Consider the following 21,234-nt stretch of genomic DNA (forward strand, 5'->3'; position numbering starts at 1 on the left):
AGCCTTTCATTTTATCAAAATTGTTCTTAGTACTTGAGGAAATCACTTTGAACACAGTTATCACGCTTACCTTCAATCGAACCATTCAACTCAAAAGAGTAAGAAAACTATACATAGATGAAAAATCTCTCCAAAAATTACCTAAGAGAGGCCCCAGGATAAAAATGTCAGAATTTTAAGCACAGACTTTCAGAACTCAGAACCTCAGACAGACACGTTACATGTCACAGAACAGGCAAATGTAAGGCAAAATTCTCACTACAAACTTCCCAGCAACTTTTTTTTTTCTTTTAAAAAAATCATCTCTTAAACAATCATTGTGACAGAATTAAGAATACATATCTCTGAAATCTGGGATAGTGTGGTACTTCTGTTTGGTTTGTTTATTTTATTGCAAAAGAGAGTGAGGCTCAACAATTCAAAATGCAAAGCAGATGGTGGAGATGAAAACTTTTTTACGATGATTTTTTTGTTTCCTGAAGGCAGCTGTTCAAAGCTATTTAAGGGTTTGGAATGCCTGAAAAATTCCCAGAGGAAAGAGATTGATAGGGAAAGTACAGATGAGACAGCCAAGGGTGTCATAAATGCAGTCTATGTATGATGGCACAGTATAAACATGAGGACATATGTATGCATTCCAACACACTTTATTGTCCAAAAATACTTTTCATTTGTGTAAATAACCCTGAGAGTAAAAGAAAAAAGTGTGTTTGCCTTTTTTTCCCCTTTACATGGTATTTTTTAAAGTATCAGTATATTTAGGTGTCAGATAGCCCTAATCACACATGTTAAAACATACCTTAAAATTCTGAATGCACTGGTGTAAAGTGCAATACATACAAGCACAGTTAATTATATTCTTAATTTGATAAGAAGCAGATTGAGTGTGGGTGGGACTTTAGCTAGTAGGTACAACCTAGACTTCCATCCTGGTTTCTATCAGTGTCAATTTCTACAAAATTAGTCACTACCGGTAGTATCATTACAAACCACGAGAAGATAATGTTGTCAAATAAATCCTTATAAAGAATTTCAACACACTCAAGTAGAACACCGAACAAGATTAATGCACATAGGCACTGGATCTGCTACAAAATCAGTTTTAAATTTTACCCTGATTTATTCAATTTCTCCAGTTGGCAAAACCAACCAGAAGGGAAATCAATTTTGAACAAATGCTGCCCAAACCAGAAAAAAGATTATCTCCTGTTCTTCCCTACCATATTTCTTCCCTCTCCTTTTTTCACTCTTTAAGAAAGGATCTACAGCCTCATAATATTGGCAGAAAAAAAAAGGGACCATGCAGTTACACAAAAAATGGTAAATGAAAATTCTGGAGGAGAAGGAAAAAAAAATAAAATTCCCTACATCCAGAGAGATGCTACAGCATCCAGACACCATGCACATGAACCAGGCACAAGTAAGAGAGATGACATAGGTGGGCAACCACATTATTACCAACTCATCCTAACATCAACCTTGTGGTAAACAAATACTATGGAAATAGCAATGTGGAACAGTGTAATATAGATACTATTAACATTCCGTAGATTGTTGATCAAATGCATCAGATTTCAGGTAATATAAGCAAGCTACTGCTGACTTCTTTATTCCCACATTCCACCAGGATAACTCTTTTAGTTCAAACTGAACAACAAGTAAACTCCTTCATGCAATCAATCCTCTGCATAACAATAGATTTTTCTACCCTTCCATGTCATCAAAGAGAAACCTCATTCCAAAACATTTCAAAAAAACATAGTGAATCATCAAAACAAAAACCTCAAACATAAACTGGCCTCAGATTATTAAAGTTAGATCTATTTTTTCACCTTTTAACCTTCAGACCATTTTCAAAAGGAAACAACATAGTCAAACATCATTTCCAGAAGACTGATACTGCCGTCAACAAGTGTCTGTGATGCATCTCCCCTGCCGTGAACAATGTTTTTGAGGTGGCTAAGAGTATTTTCTCTCCATACAGTTTTTACCCATTTAAATTCCATGAGTTCACAGACATGTGCTTGACTTCATGAAACTAAGTGGGTAATTTCTGTTAACATCTTGAAATCCAAGTAATTTATAATCTTCTGGATTACTCTTCATGACTCTGCTCTTCAGAATTAAGTTCCAGTCAAATCACTGGCTGCTGTTCTGTTCACCATCTGGCACTCGAAGACTTCTGACAACAGTATCTCTAAGGACAGCTCTCTCAAGAGCAGCTTGTTTGCTACAATTCAGCACAGAGTATGTCCAGTGGTCTTCCTAATCTTCCTGAAGTTCATTAATTTCTGGATTAAACTGCTTAATGCCTATGGAACTATTTCCATACAAAAACTAATGTACAACTACTAAGATTATTTCCTATTTTTTCTATTGCAGCTGAAAGCACTAGGCAATTCAGAGCAGAAATAAACATGTATACACAAATGAACAACTGAAAATTATCCAAATCAGAATTTACATAAAATTTCATATAACAATCTCACAGGGACCCTGCAAAGGGAACACTCTCAACTGTTTCATATTACATTATATGGCAATTATCATTCATTCCGAGATACATACTGAAACTAAGATATCAATAGCAAGCTGTCACACACTGTCTCAAAAAACACTCCACTGATACACTGACCCCTGATTTATCTCACATACTGAATGTGCAATAAAGAAGAAACTTGAAGCAAAACTCTTTTCAGAATGTTACAAGCTTTTCTCTCAAACTTACAATTACGCAAACTAAATTATGTCCAGAGATTCAAAATTCATCCATTACTACGTATTCCTCTCCTGAATCAGTTCCAAAGGTCTTAGCTGGATTTAAATGTATACTGTTACAATGAAATTTATTTCACGGTAACCACAAGTAGGGTTTTTAATTTTTCAAAAGCATGTATTACTCAATTATATAACTGGGTGCCATCTTCAGATGTTAACCTCTATATCTGACAGGCTGTTCAGATGACTCATGCCATATTCATTTCTAATGCACTAACGACAATTTAGAGCAAACTATTAATGCAAACAGAAGATGATAGGTTCAGATCACACAGAAGTCACTGAAAGTCATATTGACTTTAAACATAATTAATTTACTTGCAAGAAGATAGTAATTTCTTACAGAGCTTAGATCTTTATAAACATTCTTTTGATCAAGAAAATGTAATGTCTTTTTAGTTGAAGGGTGGGCAAAAATCACAGGATTTATATTTTTTTTCCAATGTAGTTTTTAGGAAAATTAAATAGATGAAGTACACTGCAATCTGCTGGTTCGGGACACACAAACAAGCTGTACCACAAAACAGAGAAACAACTGTCATCATAATTTCATGCAGAATTGTATGGGAAAGTGCCTACTTTATGGTGACACCCAAGAAAAGAAATAGTCCTGCTTTCAAGCTAACTTAGAAGACAGAAGTACCTTTTGTATTATCTGGAGGAAAATAGTAAGGGTATTAGAGGTTTCATATCCCCTAGTGCAGCCATTAAGTATAGTTTTAGTACATCAGATTATTCAATCAACAGACTTTTATTACCACTGAAAAGTAGAAAGGAATTTCTTTAGTGTACTCTATTTACACTATTCAGCAGGATTGTAAGAACAATGGACTTGAAGTAACTTAAAGGGTTTGCCTCCTGTTGCTGACATTGCATCACATCACTGTGACATACATACATCAAGCTCTACATAGTAGAGGATTTCATCATAGCAAACATCTGACATCCAATTTACATGGAAGACAAAACATATTTGCACAATTCTCGTTTCTTTAGAAAACCTGATAAAAACTCAGGGAGATACTGGTGCCATATAAAAGTCAAACTTCAAATCTTTCCAAAGAAATAAACTGCCAATCTGTTGTAACCCAACCACAAATTATTTTCCCATGCATTTTAGTGTTGTAACAGCTGACAAAGTTATTTAAACAGTAAAAGCAACAACGTAGCAGTTTTAGTATAGAAACTATTCAGTTTTAAAGTCACCTTCTAGAAGATATTAGTTGCCAACAGCAGTCTCAGAGGAGGTAATTTTAATTAAAAACCCAACATTCACTATCATTTACTGTACACTCTGGACTTTGTAAAGGTTTTTGCTTTTCCCAATCTTTGCTTAAAAGTATTACAAGCAGATGGCAGAAATAACGCAAACTACAAAAGTCAATTTGCAGCTTCTAAGAAATAAGCAAAAAGGTAACATCACCCGAAACTACTTTACAAAAGGAAAGAAAAAGACAATAGCATGGATCTAACTGTTTTTCCCTCTGGAAGTAGAAGACTATAAATCTTGCCAAAAAACCCCGTAATCTAGAGACAAATTTAAAATACTCCCTCTCCCACCCTCCCCAAAGGATGCAAATAACACAGCAGACAGGTCCAGCAAACATCAGAATACACAAGAACACAGCTATGGATCCTCAAAATTAACATGTAATTGGTACATAAAATATGTATTGATGTTCTTAAATAGGTAAACATGAAGCTGCTGTTAATAGACATTGTGCTGTGTAACTGTAAATAGCACACAGTGACCAACATAATTCAAAACGTGCTTAGGAACCACATTTAAACAATTCTGGTTTTTTTAAACACTTGTATTTTGTTTCACAGAGATAGCTTTTATGATTTCTTCAAGAACACTTTACCTTTAGAAAATTAACAATTAAAATTTTGAGAAATACACATGTAGCTATATTACTATTTTTTAAAAAAATGGAATTCAGCTGTCACTTCAAAACAAAATTGTTAATACCACCTAATGAGCAAAATTACACAGTGCTGACAATGACTGGTTATCTGAAATAAAGAAATCATGTGATTTCATTTTCATATTAGCCAATGAGTAACTAACTGAATAATTTAGTATTAAGACCAGCAAGAAATACTTTTCACACAAACTACAGAGCAAGACACTACTTTTTTTCAGTCTACTGCATAAACAGGGAGAAAGAACATATTGTCTACAGTCATCACTAATATGCCAAATGTCTCCCAGAAAGAATTCCAGAACAGTCCCCCCTCTCCTGCAACATTATACCAGAGAGCCTAACTTATCTAAATTTTGTGTGGATTTTTGGACCAGCTCTGCATTACTTGGACTATCTGTCAACTTCAATCCTCCACTCAACGCAGTAAACAACTTGAGGTTTTTCAAACCAGTCTGATGATCAGAATTACAGATTTGTTACACTGTGTATCAGAGTGCAAAAATTCAACTGTATTTGTGTTCTGAAAATCAGTAAAATTAAGAGCAGCACATTTTATCTAAGGAAAAATTACAATCAACAAGTCACAATGCATAAGCTTCTGTACCGAATGCATCATTTGCCAGAAACAAAAAATAAGGAGCTGCTCATACACATGAACTGCAATACATGGCAAATTTCTTCAAAACAGTCTTTTGTCCATTTGAGGAACTTTTTCTCTCTTTTAAAAGAAGTTTAACATATGACGTATATCCACACACATAAACCAGCTCCCTTCCTGAGGGGGGATGACTAAGAAGAGGAAAAAAAAAAACCCACCAAGAAAAAGGTAAGATGAATATTGGAGGAGACATGAAAGGCAAGATTATCTATGAGGCAGAGTGACTCAAAAGCAAATGCCATAGAATAAACAAACAAACAAACAAACAAACAAACAAACCCTGCCAGAACTTGTAGTAGCTAGCTTTGCTTTTCTCAGAATTTTGATGAAAATCTTGAGAATATGTGCAAGACTGTGTCTGGTGTATGTAAAAGCCACCTTTGCCTCCATGTTGCATCCTCATCACATCAAAGAATCTTGATCCTCCCAACAAACAAAAGAACAGCTCTTTATCAGTGATAGAACAGTCAGAAAGTGATGGCCTCAGTGTACTCTTCTCTGATAACTAGGGTATATACCCAGGAAAGCAGACAAAGTAGGAATGGCACTGCTGTGCTACACCAGTACCTGACCAAGAACTCTTGTTTCAAATACATTTATGGACAGAACTTAAAGCAAAAGTGCAAAACTGCACCATCTAGTGTCTGGTCAGTCCAGAAGTGCAATGCATCTCTTCCCTGAATTGAAACAGTGCAAGAAAGATTTTTGGTGGAAGATTTGTAGGTAAGTGTGGTAGGAAAAAACTGAAGTAAATCGAGGAAGTGTATGAAAAAACTAAGACAGTAGTAAAGCTTCAAAGGTTACTACAGCAACAGTGCCATTTTTTGCACAAAGATTTAGCCATCACAGCCTAATTTAGTAGAAAGATTAGTATCTTCTATATTACTTCATTGTACAGTGACAATCCCAGAAAAACATGAAATGGCCAGTTAATATAAAAGTTGACTACTGAAAATGTTCCAGAGGCTTAGATGGATTAAAGGTTAAGATGAACCTCATTCTTACAAACTCATGAGAAAAGTAAATTTCTTCTATAAAAAAGCAGATGGCTTCAGCTAAAAGTAGTGCAGTTAAGTATGTCAGGGAAATGAAATCAAGAAGGATCTAACCCTCAAAGAAAATAAGATGGTCATTAAGCAATAAAAAGCTGTAAAAAAAATTTAAAAATTCCAAACCTCCCAGAAGAAAAATCTTTTGAAGTGCATTAATGCCTTTCAGTTCACTGTAAAAAGCTAGTCAAGGTTCAGACTACTTAAACTAACCCATTTTATTTTGCACTTGCAATGGACTGGACAATCCCTTAGCCGTTATGCCAGATTTGATAGGAAGTGTTTCCTGGTACAAATGCAAGCTGTTATGATCATGCCAACACAACCTTACTGAAAAACTAAGAAAGCATTACAGCTCAAACATATTTTCCAACAAACATTCTGAAACAGCATACAATGTATGCGTTAGGAGGATATATTTGGACAAAAATCACTATTCTCCAACAAAAGTGGTTTTTACTCCTCAACAAATTTGCTAAATCTTCTAAAACTAGTATGATTAATCAAATCATCTCCTGAACTCATTCAGAAAATCTCTACTTGCTGAAAAGATTTTATTGTCTCTCAAGAATTCGTGAATTATTTTCTCAGGTCTAAAATGATTTATCCATGCTTGCAACATAACTTGTTTTCCTAGAAGTATCTAATATAAATCAGAAAGTTAAATGTGACATTTTCTTACCTTGGTTTATTGTGTGGTAATGCCTTTGCATCAACAGCAAACATTTTGGAAACAAAGACAATAACTGGGGCTGTTCCTTCACTACTGCATTTCATGAAAGCTGAAGAAACATAAAAGGAAGTTATGTGCCCATTTTTTTTTCCCAATAGGACAGACTAAACTATGGCTTTCCATGAATTTTAGAGGAATTACTTTTTATTTCCCATTTCAATGGATAATACGCTAAAGACAAATTAACAGGAAAAGCAGAAAATTACTCTAGCCTAATCATTTGATAACACTGCCCATATCTTCAAGTCTGTTTCACAATGAGTAAAATTGTAAAAATAGAACTCCTCATGAAAAAGTACATATACTCAAACTAAATGTATTGTTTCAATATTTAAAGTTGAGTTCATAGGCTGGTTTATATTAGAATGAAGAACAGAGCAGTGTAGCATTAAGAGTATTCTCCCTCCTTTCAAACTAAAGGAGGAAGTCCTGCAAATGTCCAGACACTCATATCTTAACGACTTAACTGCAAGAACAGATATTCCTCAAAGGATGACAGATCCACACAAAACTCATTCAATATTTAGGAAACCCCCATAAACTATTTTTTTATCCAACTTGGAAGACATTATCAAATCCAAACCAGACAAAATACCATTCAAAACTTCCATCAACACAGAAAATAAATTGTCTTTGCCTACACTTCCCCCTTTTATCTGATGGATGAAACGACTATACAGTGAAGTGCTTAGGCAAAGTGCAAGACTAGTACTAAAAATTAGCAAGATGTTCACTAAATGTGTAGTATTCTCTTTTTTCATAACCGAGAGCAGTAAGATCCAAGCTTACAGAGGAACATTGCTTCTAATTAAATTATACTGATGCAGTATTGAATAAATGTTTGGAGAATGCAATGTTTGTAAATGTTCAGTAAAGGATGGAAATATCAGTTGCCTCACCTCTGGGGAAACCATTCCTAACAGCCTGTCAATTTGACATTCACAACTCATCTTAAATTGACACTTGATACCTCATCCCTTTGGATTTCTTGAAGCTGTCTTCAAAACATTGTTCTATAAACACCTTTCACTACACATACAAAGATAAGAAATGTTTTTAACTCCTACTAGTTTAAGCATGGTATCTTCTTATAATTTTTACTAAACTACCTCTTGGAATATCAGAGAACATTTACTGCCTTACAGGAAAATGGTATTCTGTTACCTATTCTGCAAACAGTCTGAATGTTTGCAGAAGAACAAAACCATACATATAAGGCCTATTTATCCCCTACAAACCCATCTGAAAAGATCATTTGGGAATATTCTTTTCCAGACTGCCAGATCTGGGGGGAAAACATCACTTGATTTTATACAGAACTTCTTACCCCACAGAGGACATTACCACATACACGCGTAGAAACACGAGCTTTGCTCACCACTGAGCATTACGTCCATAGCATCAGTTTCAGCTTTGGTTTTCAGTTCCACTAAATACTTAATTCAGCTTCAGCAGTTCTCATCTGTCTTTCAGGAAAAGAACTCTATAGGAGTTCTCCTTTCCAAGGCATCACAATTTTTATGAAGGACGTATGTGAACACAGAGTTTACGTTTATAAATAATTCAAAGATAGAAAAGATAATGCGAGCATCTTACGAGCTCTCCTGCATCCTGTACCCCATGTTTATTTTTAATACTGCCTATACACAGTTCTTTTACTGCCTGTAACAAAATTAAATTATTGAACATAGTCTCTTCAGCCCCTATTACAATTTTACAGCACGGGACTTGGTGATTACCAAACCTCCTCTTGCTTAATTTTGCATATAGGCATTCCAATGTTCAACACAACACCACCAAAATATACTACTAAACTCTTCTTGAGGAGGAACTCTTAGTTAAAGATGGAAACTCTGACAGAACTGGCAATGAAATTGTGATTTCAATGAAGTTGATGGCAAAACTTAAACTAACTCCAAAATCTCAGGATTTCATATCTTCATTTAACACTCTGGGTTAAAATATATTTGCTGCCCTGGAAGTTTTTTGGCTCTTGTTTTTATTTGCTAATCTTTTATCATTCTGGAATATCATGAAATAACTAACAAATAAAGTTATACCTTGAGCTATGGAAATGTTGAAGAAATTCTTAATGACAATGTTTGTAGTAACAGCTAAGCTACATCTTACTAACTTCTTTTCAGTACACAAACTACTGAGCAATATATTCAATTGTTTCAAATTACGAAAATCTGGGCCTAGTTATTCAACATACTTGTAAAATGAAATCAAATTCAAACCCTCACTGGTTAAAAATGAATTAATTTTTATCAATTTCATATTTAAACATATATTAATATCAATTACATGATAACTTCTGTTGTTCAGAACCAAATTATTAACCTCATATTCTTCCAAAATCCTGTTTCATAGTCTTCACATCACCTGCTGCTTGAGCTGTCTAAAAAGCATGAAATATATGGGATTGAAGAAAAATGCAGAACCATAAAAATAAAACATAATACTACAACATGTCACTGACAAACATCAACAAAGCCACTACAAATAAAATCATTACAAACCTAAGTAGAGATTACTACACCTCTTAAGATTCAAAGACAAACAAAACCACCAAGGTAGGAACAACTTTCATGGCAATGGGAGAACAACTACTCACCACGTTTCAGTTCCTGAGTTTCTGGTGGCAAAGAATCAAATGTTCTAGCTCCAACACACATCAGCTTTTCCACTCTCTCTGCAGTGATGTCAAGAGGACTGGGAAGTTTATTACACACCATGGCTAAAACACATTGCTAAGGATATATATTTCCTTGATGAATAGAAGACAAACAAATGCTTTCAAGGCTTGTTTCTTTTAAATCAACTTCATACATTAGCTGCCAGCAACAATAGACAGCTAAAACCCAGCTCTGCCTGTTACAGTGCACACGGTTCCCTCTCAAGTCAACAATTTCTGGCACTTACCCAAGGGCAGAATGGATAGGTAAGTAGGGGTGGCTCACTCTATGTGCAACTGGAAAACTAACAATAGCACAATTGGGACAAGATATGTAGAACTAACTAGTATTTATACATCAATAATTTGTGCATACTTACTATAATATAATATAGTAATGAGAAGACCGTCTACACAGCAGACAAACAGCAAAGTCTGATCTTGTATTAAGAATGTGCATGCCTAAAACATAACACCAGATGCTTACAGAAGCCCTAAGATACTATTCCTTCAGGAAGAAAACTAAAATTTGTATATAAAATTACATAATGAAAGGGTATTGTTAAACTACATCCAGTGTCATAACTTATTTTCCTAATAAAAGAATGTGTGCAAAAGCACTTAGTTGGTAGACATGTAAGACTAAATGTAGATATGTAACTTAATTTTACAAGTCAGAAAATAAGCCCAGCTAGCATAGGCACAGATGTGAAAAAAGAGAACAAACCATACCAAATCTCACACTGAAATGTGTGAGCACTCTTTGAAGTCTGAGAACTGCCAACAAAACAGTAAGTAGTATCTTCCTGAAGGATACAGAGGACAGCATCAGATATTGGTAGCCACTGGCTACAAATGGCATTAAGATGAACTTTAGGGTCTGCATGACGTGACTCCCGTGCACCAATTTTCAGTCCCAAAGAGGTGACTATTTTTTCAATTTTTTCTTTGTCTCTGTAAGGAAAACAATAAATAGATTAAAAAGAATGCAGTAGGAACACATAACAAGCATCTACAACAGTTCTTGTTTGAGTATTTAAGAAATCACCCCAGCACATGGAAAGAGATTCCATGAAAACTTTACAGACCTTCTTCTCACCTTTTCATAACAGCTTCATACAGACTCCATATGTTGTCCAGCACCAACTGCACGAACAAAGGTTTCTTTCCTTTTGACTGGCAGAACATAAACATACAGTTAATTACCAGCAATTCCTCTCTTTTACAATAGGCTTAAGACTGCATTTTTAATTGACCATTTCCATAAGGAGCGTGTAAAATCTTTATTCAAAATCAAGACAGTTACCTGTTTCTACACAAGATCCCTACACTTCAACAGTCTGCCTTATAAGAATGGCATAAGGCATAAAATAAACATGAAATTTAAAAGTGAATGACAAGTGTTTCAATTTCAGAAAAAGTGCCTGATAAATATGGAACATGTCTACTTTGAGCCTCGTTATCACCCTTTTTATAATTATTAATCCTCACCTATGAAATCACGCACAAAGAAATCATCATGAAATGAAAATGGGGAAATCCCTTCTCTTAACTTCTAGTGGTGGAAATACTTACTACAAGAGGAGTGTAGTTTTCAGGTCAGGGTCTCAATATAGCATTCAACGGCACTTCACTAAGGCAAAAGAGATTTTCTAAACCCTAAACTAAATGTGAATATCCTAAATCCTTAGCTGTTGAAGGACTCTGCAAATAAGAGAGACCCTCTCACTACTCTCATTTCTACAGTGTTAGTTTTCCATTCATCTTGTGTTTTTTTCTGTATGATGAACCCTTGAAGCAGGAATGTCCCTTGTTTTGAGAACAGAGACATTTAAGAGTAACTGTGAGCACTGTTAAATGAGATTTCCTCCATGTAGCTTTTAAATAGTCAATCTGAAATATTCTCTTCTCCAAAGGCTGATCCAAGGCTACCCTAGTGACTTTATACTTTCACAGATGTTGAGTGAAAAGGTACTGAAGTAAATTCTCAGAATATACTATGAGGAATAAAAAAACCAAACAAACCAAAAAAACAGGTAATATTCCTGATAATCTCCCTACCTGATCACTTTTCATTATCTTCTTTGCTTTTGTATTTAGATAATAATCTCCCCATAAAGTCTTCAGAAGTACAGCAGGCTTGATTCCAATCTTCTGGCTGTATAGTTTGGCAAAATGCTCAATGCTGAAAGGTAATAAAATGCATCTTGATGAAAGTGTAATGCTGCTTACGTGTGCTTATCAGCCTAAACAATGGACAGCTTAGACGAAAATCACACACAAATCTCAAACCCTTTTTTGACCCACATTTTCCCAATTGTCTTCACTTTAGCTCACATTGTCCAACATTTACACCTGCAAAAATATTTAATCATAACAGCTCAAAAATGTCAGCAGTATTTTTGTTTTGTTTCAAATCAGTTTCAAGTCTGAACTTGTTTATTTGAAATAAATATCCGTGTACTATCCCCCCAGTCAAAACTCAAACGCATAGTACAAAAGTTCTACATATTTATGTGATGACTCTCCAATTTATTCTGTGGAAGATGTCCCATGACACATTATCTATGGTCTGTAACCAGAACAGTACAAGTTAAAAACAAAGTATTCTTTTGAGCCACACTTGAGCCATCAGATGGTGGTAATTATTTTATTAATTAACTACTTAAGGCACTGCTTGTTGTTTGAATCATTGCTTTAATAATGAGTAAAAACCTAGAAAATAATATAAAAACTGCAATACCTTAATTGTTTTATAAAACCAATTGTGTTTCTCAGTGGTCCCCATGAGTTAATAAAAGCAGGCTGTTTATGACCTAAAGAGGGACTCCTGAACATTTGTTTTCCTTGCTGAAAATGTTCAGGGAGCAGTAATAGGAAAAAATTCCACATACTTGCTCCTTGTGCACGGAGAAACAAAAATACATGTTTACTATCAGAACAATTCTACTTACAGAACAATGATATCTGTTCTTTGTAATTCTTAAATTTCCACACACCTAAAAAGACCTCCCCATGTCATCAAGACATGAGTTCTGAACTAAGACCAAAATGGAGTTTTTTTCCCCGCAGAAGCTACGACAAACTCTGAACAAGGGGAGAACCTTCCAGATTCCTGTGACAGCAGCTCCTGCATATGTATTTACGGCATTTTTCAACCCTTGAGGATTATGAGAAAAGCATATGTACTAATGGCACTGGATGAGGCAGGCACTGCCTAAAGGCTTATTCTCTCCTTCCATGACAAATCATAATACCTTTAGGAACAAAATACAGAACCACGTAACAGCAGTCAAGGCTTGCCCCGGTTAAGAAAATGCTCTGCTGATCCGTATTTCCTCACATAGTATTGCTGGCAGTCCAGAAGTGACTCTTGAAGCTAATTAAGGAAAAAAAATGTTCCTTCCTTCCCTCCCCCTGCCCTCTAATAGATGATTTATCAGAACCAGGGCCTGCCAGTTCATTAGAAGAAACAAAGTAGTATCAGAAAGCCAACAGTCTTCACTCAGCTTCAACGAAGACATTAAAACATTTTCAGGATGTGAGGGGAAAAATGCAGAATTAGGACAGGTACAAATAAGAAAACTAGCAAGCTGTAGGCACGTTTTGTGGGATAGAGAATAGATGTACACAGACTAGTCCATTGTGTAATGAATAAAAAGCCTGATCTAGACTCAGCAGCAGAACACTAACACCCCCTGCCTAAGTTAGATGCATAGATGTTTTTGGCTGAGAAAAAGACTTGTACATTGATAGCTCCGTTAATATAATCTTGAAAAAGTTTCAATATATAAAGTAGAAGGGGATTAAAATTTGCGTCATCTTAGCAAACATGGTTTTTATTCTCATATTCAATCAAAAGTATTATAAATTTTTAAGCTCATCTTGTATCAGTATAGTATTGGCAAAGAACAAACAGAAAGCCTATCAATCCTCTCTAGTCTACCAATATACCCATCACAAAAATAAGAACAGGTCATAATGGCCCATTTCTGGCCTCCATTTGAAGCTTAATTACAACCAATATTTAGATTTCAGCCTTAAAGAAACTCTGCAAGTAAGGCTCAAGACACTTGACAAACATTTCAAGTGGCAGGGACGCAGCAAACACAAAGAAACAACTAAAGCTTGACCGGGTATCATTCCACTTCACAGAATCATCTGGATGGGAAAAGACCTGGAAGATCATCCAGTCCAACCATTAACCTCACACCGACGGTTCCCACTACACCATATCCCTCAGCACTATGTTGACCAGACTCTTAAACCCCTCCAGGGATGGGGACTCCCCCCCTGCCCTGGGCAGCCCATTCCAACACCCAACAACCCCTTCCGGAAAGAAATGCTTCCTAATATCCAGTCTAAACCTTCCCTGGCACAACTTGAGGCCATTCCCTCTTACTTTGGGGGAAAAATAATTAAAAAAAAAAAAAATTAACACAAGGTATTATCTCTGAAAACAACAAATTAGAGACTCTTGAGCCCTAAGCACTGGTTTAGAGCTTTTTCTTCTCCATGTCTCTGTATATACCCCAGTTATTGCAAATGAGATACATAACCTGTAAGTACATCAGAGAGTAAACTCCTGTGTGAAACAGTTCTAACTGAACTGGGTTTTTTTAACTTCTGAGGTGGAGAAACAATACAATTTTTTGCCACATTTGTATGAAATTTAATTCTATCTGCAGAGAAATTATCAGAGAAAAACAAATCATAAAAGGAAAATAACTATCTGAAGTCTCACTTTTACAAAAATAATCATTATATTCACCTACCATTTAAGAACAACATGCTTGCTTTCTCATTACAAAGGTGATCATAGTGTGTTTATGAACACATGCTTGTATCAGAAGGCAGGTCTGTAACCTATAAAATCTTAATAGTTCATCATTTACTCATAAATATCAAGTCGCTTGATCTGAAGAAATAGTTTCTAAATTGCTTTTGAGCTTATAATTCTACTTATTGTAAGAAAGTACTCCACTGTAGCATTTTTCTTTAAGAAACATTTTTCTTAGTGTTTAGCATTCCCTGGTAGCATACTCAGAATGCTAACGCTAAACCTAGGCCACCTTTGAACTTCCCCAAAACAAAAACTTAGCTTTTTGTTTCAATTTATTCCCTTCCATAGGTTTTGTCAGTATCCAAAACAGAAGTAAAGCTGCAAATTGCCCAATCTTTAACTATACAGGACAAAAATAGCAGATAGCTCTAATTATTTCCAACATGTGCTAAAGAAGGTGTTCACATTCTGACTCTGAACTCGAAATGTTTGTAACACTTGCATCCAAAATACTCTGTATAACAACAGTTTACTAACGTAATCCATTTGTTATGTGGAATTTCAATGAAAAGTTACAAGTCAGGAAAGCTAAAGCCTACAGAAATCAAAATACTGTTTCCCTGCACATCATAAAACATAAAACTGACTGTGGGCACCATATGGGAATGAAGGTCTTCAGGTAAGATGTATGTTAATGTGCAGATCACCAAAGGTATCAGAAAACCCCCTCGAGCCTTCAGGAATGAAAAGGTCTCCCCTCACTCACATCCCTTATGAAAAGATCTCTTTCAGACAACAGAACATCAGAATTTGAAGATTTGTTTTTCAATTTCCTGACACACTTATACACTGATTTTTCTTTTATAGATTATTATTAATTACAGATATTTAAAATATCCCACCTTAGTTTCCCTTCCCTCTGCAGTGGTAAGAATTGTTTGTCTTAAACTATAAATTATGGATAGAACCTTATTTAAGAGCCTGACTTTGACTTAAAAATCCTGGTGCTGACTTTTTTTTAAAAAAAAGGTTTTGTAATATTAAAGACATACACTGTGTTACTGAGTATAGTTTTTTAATTATGTTTTCATGATGAAGACAACGACTCCACCTTGTGGCTAGCAATCAGAAGTTGCAATCTTTACACTAGCCTGCTGCCCTTTGAAACTACTAAGGAACAAGACTTAAAACCAGAACCGATCACAAACTCAAATATAGTAATCCAGAAAATTTTCTGAAATTGGTCTATCTCCAAATTTTTACTTTAACTTAAACATCTTTGAAATGTTCTTTAGCAACTGCTGAAACAGAAATATATTAGGTGACAAAAGATACGAAATGCACCTGAATGAACACAAGAAAAACTAGATTAAGATTAATGAGCATAAGCACTTGAGGACAAATGCACAATTTCAAGAAGTCAAAGTACAGAAACAGATCACAGTAACGCTGTGAGTGTACTGGGCCAAACTGGACAGCTAAAAATACTGCCCTGATGCCAGCCGCCTGCCTTAAGCGTTCAGAATGTCACTGCCCCTGTAGCTGGGAGATCCAATCTACTTGTGAAACAGCTCTGTGCTGCTGAAGTTTTTGGCCTAGTCTATTACAGCCTATCAAATGTCAGCAATTAATAAAATACTAAGTTTACTGGCCTGGACAACTGCAATGGGCTCAGCATCTGCTGTGTAGGTAAAACAGGGCCACACAGATAACGAAGCTGGTAGTATTTTCAGCAGGCCAGTATCAATAATATATCAGAACTGCTTATATACAGTTGCATGTCACAGAAAAAATATAAAACCATATCTTTAGAAATAAGAAGCAACTGAAAACACTTTAAGATTAACTGCAGTAAACAATTAAAAAAAAAAAAGCCAGTAACTAAATCTGACTTACCCAAAACCCCAGCCATCAATTGCACTGGCAAACACCACATTTCCATGGTCTGGTGAAAAATAAAGATGTGAATCATCAGTATCTTCCAATCCAGCACTCCAGTCATAAATTTGATCTCCTGGTGCAGTGTCTGATATACTTTCACTTTCTGTTTCTTTCTCAGCTCTTTCTTCTAAGACTTTAGAGGTAAAGAGCACTCCAGTGACTGCATTGATCTACAAAAGGATATGTAAACACACCTTAAGGTTCATTCACTTTCACAACCCTTGCAATTAAAATGCAATTCCCCTCACCCTCCAAAATATGAAAAAAGAGTTTTTTCAACAAAACAGCACGCCTGTAATTCATTTTGCCATTTAAAGCACAGACTTCGTGTATTTAATCCTGCGTATTTGAAGACAACAGGAGTTTGACGAGACCAATGTTTTGACTTAAAAACCGTGTACTTCCCAAGTCACATCAGCACTGAATCAAACATAGCGTATCACGTGTAGTACACTTTGTCTCGCAGAACAAGGAATGTTGTAATAGGAACTTGTTACTGCCAACAAAGGAGAGAAAAGGAAACCAGGTAGGTAAGTGCTTAAAAGTAAGCTCTGGGGGAAAAAAAATGTTTAAAGGCAACTTAACTTACAACTTAAAAGAATTAACTTTAACCCTGCATAAATCCATCAATATCAGGGCAGTCTAAAGATATTATTTGTACTACCTCCAAAGCAGTTTAACAGGAAGAACAAAATATTCAGCATATTATTTCTAAAAATGACGACTCTTCCTGATGACCTGTCAAGAAGCATCCAATAACTCTTTTCTCCATCGCAGGGATTCTGAGCACACCTCAAATCCTACATAAAGTAAAATGTATCTCTAAGTTAAAAACTAGACTAGGTGTTATAGTGCTTGATCCTGAAAAGTAAAAAAACACTAGTTCTGCTGCACTAAATTTATTCCAGCTAAAAGGGAGTGAAAATGACAGTCTCTCTCAATTCCAGAATGGGAGAAGGGGGAGAGAAAAACCTCAACAAAATCTGCTGTGTGAACATGAAATTATAGGATGAATACCTGTTCTAAGATATTCTTAAGGTGCAAGTATGCTTCCTGAGGGGTTAGCTTGAGCTCCACAATCAAGCGATCGATTTTATTAATCACCAATACTGGACGTATATTCTCCAACCATGCTTGCCGTAGGACTGCTTGTGTCTATTAAGAAGGAAATAGTTAAAAAAAAAAACATCACAGAAAGCTTGATACCAGAAAAGAGATGGAACGTTAAATGACAATATAATTCTAAAATCTAATTAAACATTTAATAAAGGGCAGGTTGACATTCAAACCAGAAATTCAACTCCCATAGCACATAGTGTGTCATTACAGAATTCCGTAGAATGGCAGAACTTCAATGGCAAAACCACCCACAGCATAACCCCTCTTTATAAAAGCCATGAAAAAAAAGCATTCCCAATGTTACTTTGCGTATTTGTCCACTTTCAATAACCTAAAAGCACATGTAAAGACATTATTTCCCTTAAAACATATATTTCTTCTCCATACAAATATGCCATCACCTGAAAAATTGCAGTTTCAACCCTACATCACTACACCCCCCCCAACAGTATTACTCAGTTTTTCAGTGCAGCTATGAAACTAACTACCCTCTTCCATAATTCCTAGACCAGCTCATCTTCTATTTCTACATAATACACTTAAAACTTTGTTTGCTCTGTCTTCTCTACCCTATTTCCCTATTTAATATACTTTTTTTCACCTGTGGACAGACTCCTTCAACAGCATCCACCACTATGATGCAACCATCACAGAGTCGGACAGCAGTAGATACTTCTGAAGAAAAATCCACGTGCCCTGGAGAGTCTATTAAATTAATCAGATACTCCTGATCACCTAGGATCAAACAATAAATTAATATTTCAGAACAGTCTTAAAAAAATATTTCTTTCAGCCACTTGGTTATATTGCTTATGCTATTATTAATTTCTAAAGACCAAATCTGCAGTAACTATTATGCTTAAGAAAAACTTCAGTAGGACAGGAAGGCTGTCAGCAGCATAACAGCTAGTGGCTTGTGCCTGATTCATCTTAATTTCACTGTTAATGCAAATCTTTATCCTTCAATGCCCAACTACCTTTGTAAAATTAAAACCAAAAACACACCAGCCAACCAAGCAAAAAGAAAAACCCTAAACCTGAACAAAGTTGTAGTAGCACTACAAATAGGTGACTACCTAAAACACAAATGAACTGAACTACAGTCCACATTTTAAAGATAAATCATGACAGATTATCATAAAAATAAACCCTACATTCCTGATATTGCTTCAACTGCAACCTTGTGATTTTTTTAAAACGTGCTTTTGACTCCATATTACTAAAATATCTTCAACATATCAATACAGAAGTTTTCTGTATTTTCTACATTATATCCCAGAAAAATTCTGCTTAAGAGACTCCAGTCAACTGTTGATGAGCTCACTGCATTTATCACCAACCATAGTCAAAATAAAATTGAACAACTTTCCTGTTTAAGAAGTTGTATTAAGAGTCTAAATTTCAATATAACAGAAAACCAACAGACATAAAACATTCTAACCATTAACAACAATGTCATCTGAGAGTCAACAATATATCAGCCAGTTTACAATACTTAGCTAGAAGATTTAGTTTAGTTTCAGTTTTTAGTTTCAACTATTTTTTATCATCAGCAGTAGCTGAAATGGTAATACTAATAGTATTTTTTCTGTTCATGCAATTTTTCTGTTAGCTTTTCCTTTTTTTTTTTTTTGCACGAGCCTATTAGTAATGTATTTCATGTTTTCATTCACCTAGCAGAGAATAACACTGGTGAGGAACAGAGTCATAACATGAGTCATGAGACCATAACTACACCCTGAAAAACCTCCTGAACGACTTATAGCAGAGTATAACAAGCACCTTGACATAGAAGTATATAGAAGATGAGACTGTACAAAATTATTTTAAAATCTGTTGTCATTTGAAAGACAATCTTGCCTTTCAGTGACATTATTTCAAGACTTAAGATCAAAATAAAAAGATTTAGATGTAAAATAAACAAGCTAAAAGCAACTATGCTGATTGGCTCCGCTCAGACATACGACTGAAGATCATTTTCCTAACTCTGAGACGGAACTTGATTATCTTGGTAACAGTTGAATATGTGCCTAAGCCTTTGCAGAATCATGGCCTAACACTGAGAAACACAAAAGTAAAAGTTGCACACAAAAAGATCTCAACAGCAACAATGAATTGATACGGAAAATTACAAAAAAAAAAAAAATAAAAAAAAAATTTGTACTTGCCAGCATCAACAACGTACCTTTCACAAAGTGCAGTGAAATTGCACTAGATTTCATTGTTATTCCTCGGATTTGTTCATCTTCTCGACTGTCTAGATATCTCAGCTGAGTACAAAAACAAACAAAGTGGTTAGAAACCTGGAGAATTATCTTCACAAGTTACTTATCAACTGTCAAAGAGAACGACTGCAAGAAAATGAGGTTTAGCAAGACTAGGAACAGAATTTCCTTAATCATCGCCAATTTACAATCCCAGCACATACACACCAGAATTCTGTTAAAAATTACAGTATAACTCTACCTTTCCTGCCAGGCGGCTAGAGATTATTCCATTGCTAGATATTAGACAATCAGCTAGAGTAGTTTTGCCTGAAAAGAAAAATAAATTGAATTAATACAGTGGAAGAAGATGCAACAATATTACGAATGCTGACAACATCTAGTGTTCTGAGGTATCAACATTAATAAAGGCTTTAAAATGCCACAAAAGTACATGCTGACTTGGAAAAAACACACAATCATTCAATTTCACTTGTCAGGTGCACACAAATCTGTTTTTAAAGACTAGATGCAACTTTACCTGCCATGACGTGAAAAGCATTTGGAATAAGAGTGCACCAGAACCTCAGTATAATGTGCAATTAGACAAAATATGTGTTGTAAAAGGAGCATTTATTTTCACCTACGTAACAAACTTCGCCCATTAAGTAAACATAGAAATGCAACAGCCTTCCTCACACACACATACACTTAATTCACGCCAACATTCAGCATTGCAAAACTCGAAAACGTTCTGTTTCAACTATTCCAAGTTATTATAGTGCAATGCCCCCTTAAATCCTAAAACATAAACTGCATCGGACAACAGAAACACACACAAAGCAAATTTACTTCTCGGAATCAGAATTAATGTTTTAAAGTTAAATGCATAAAAATCTACCACTTTAAAACTGACCAAAATACCTCACTATCATTCAAACTAACACAAGCACGTTTTCCTCACGAGGTTTCTGCCTCACAAACCTTACCATGATCCACGTGGGCTAATATACAGATATTCCTGATTCCAGAAGTCTTCTTCTGGAGGCCAACCATCTTTCCCACACTTGTGAGGACCATGATTAGCTATTTCTGTGAACGAAAGAAAGTATTTTACAGCTTTTTTTTTTTGGGGGGGGGTAATTATCTAAGTGATTAGAGCTACTCATCGGGAAAACCTCCCCTGACACGTGGAGTGCGTCACGCTCCTCAGACACCCCCTGTACTACACCTCGGATACTAGAAACTGACAAACACGGGGAATGTTTCTGGGTTTAAGAATCGCGAGGTCGGGCTTTGGGGTCACTTTTCCGTTTCGCCCGCACACAGCACCGCCTCGGCTGCCCCCGTCCCCCCTCCCGCCC

General features: G+C 35.6%; 1 protein-coding gene across 1 annotated transcript in view; it reads right to left on the bottom strand.

Moving 5' to 3' along the window:
* The window catches only part of EFL1 (elongation factor like GTPase 1), a 78,348-nt gene extending 57,142 nt beyond the window's left edge, over positions 1 to 21,206 (bottom strand). Inside the window, exons 1-12 of the mRNA XM_026856340.1 lie at positions 21,122 to 21,206; positions 20,860 to 20,962; positions 20,133 to 20,200; positions 19,852 to 19,936; positions 18,268 to 18,401; positions 17,565 to 17,702; positions 16,503 to 16,717; positions 11,885 to 12,008; positions 10,923 to 10,999; positions 10,641 to 10,777; positions 9,764 to 9,886; positions 7,096 to 7,195 (exon numbers count right to left, since the gene is read on the bottom strand). Coding sequence (XP_026712141.1) covers positions 7,096 to 7,195; positions 9,764 to 9,886; positions 10,641 to 10,777; positions 10,923 to 10,999; positions 11,885 to 12,008; positions 16,503 to 16,717; positions 17,565 to 17,702; positions 18,268 to 18,401; positions 19,852 to 19,936; positions 20,133 to 20,200; positions 20,860 to 20,950 — 1,292 coding nt within the window. The 5' untranslated portion in view covers positions 20,951 to 20,962; positions 21,122 to 21,206. The remainder of the gene's footprint in view (positions 1 to 7,095; positions 7,196 to 9,763; positions 9,887 to 10,640; positions 10,778 to 10,922; positions 11,000 to 11,884; positions 12,009 to 16,502; positions 16,718 to 17,564; positions 17,703 to 18,267; positions 18,402 to 19,851; positions 19,937 to 20,132; positions 20,201 to 20,859; positions 20,963 to 21,121) is intronic.
* Between the last annotated feature and the right edge of the window lie 28 nt (positions 21,207 to 21,234).

The sequence above is a fragment of the Athene cunicularia genome, assembly GCF_003259725.1.
Source record: "Athene cunicularia isolate RWA chromosome 10 unlocalized genomic scaffold, athCun1 chr10_part1, whole genome shotgun sequence".
Lineage (NCBI taxonomy): Eukaryota > Metazoa > Chordata > Aves > Strigiformes > Strigidae > Athene > Athene cunicularia.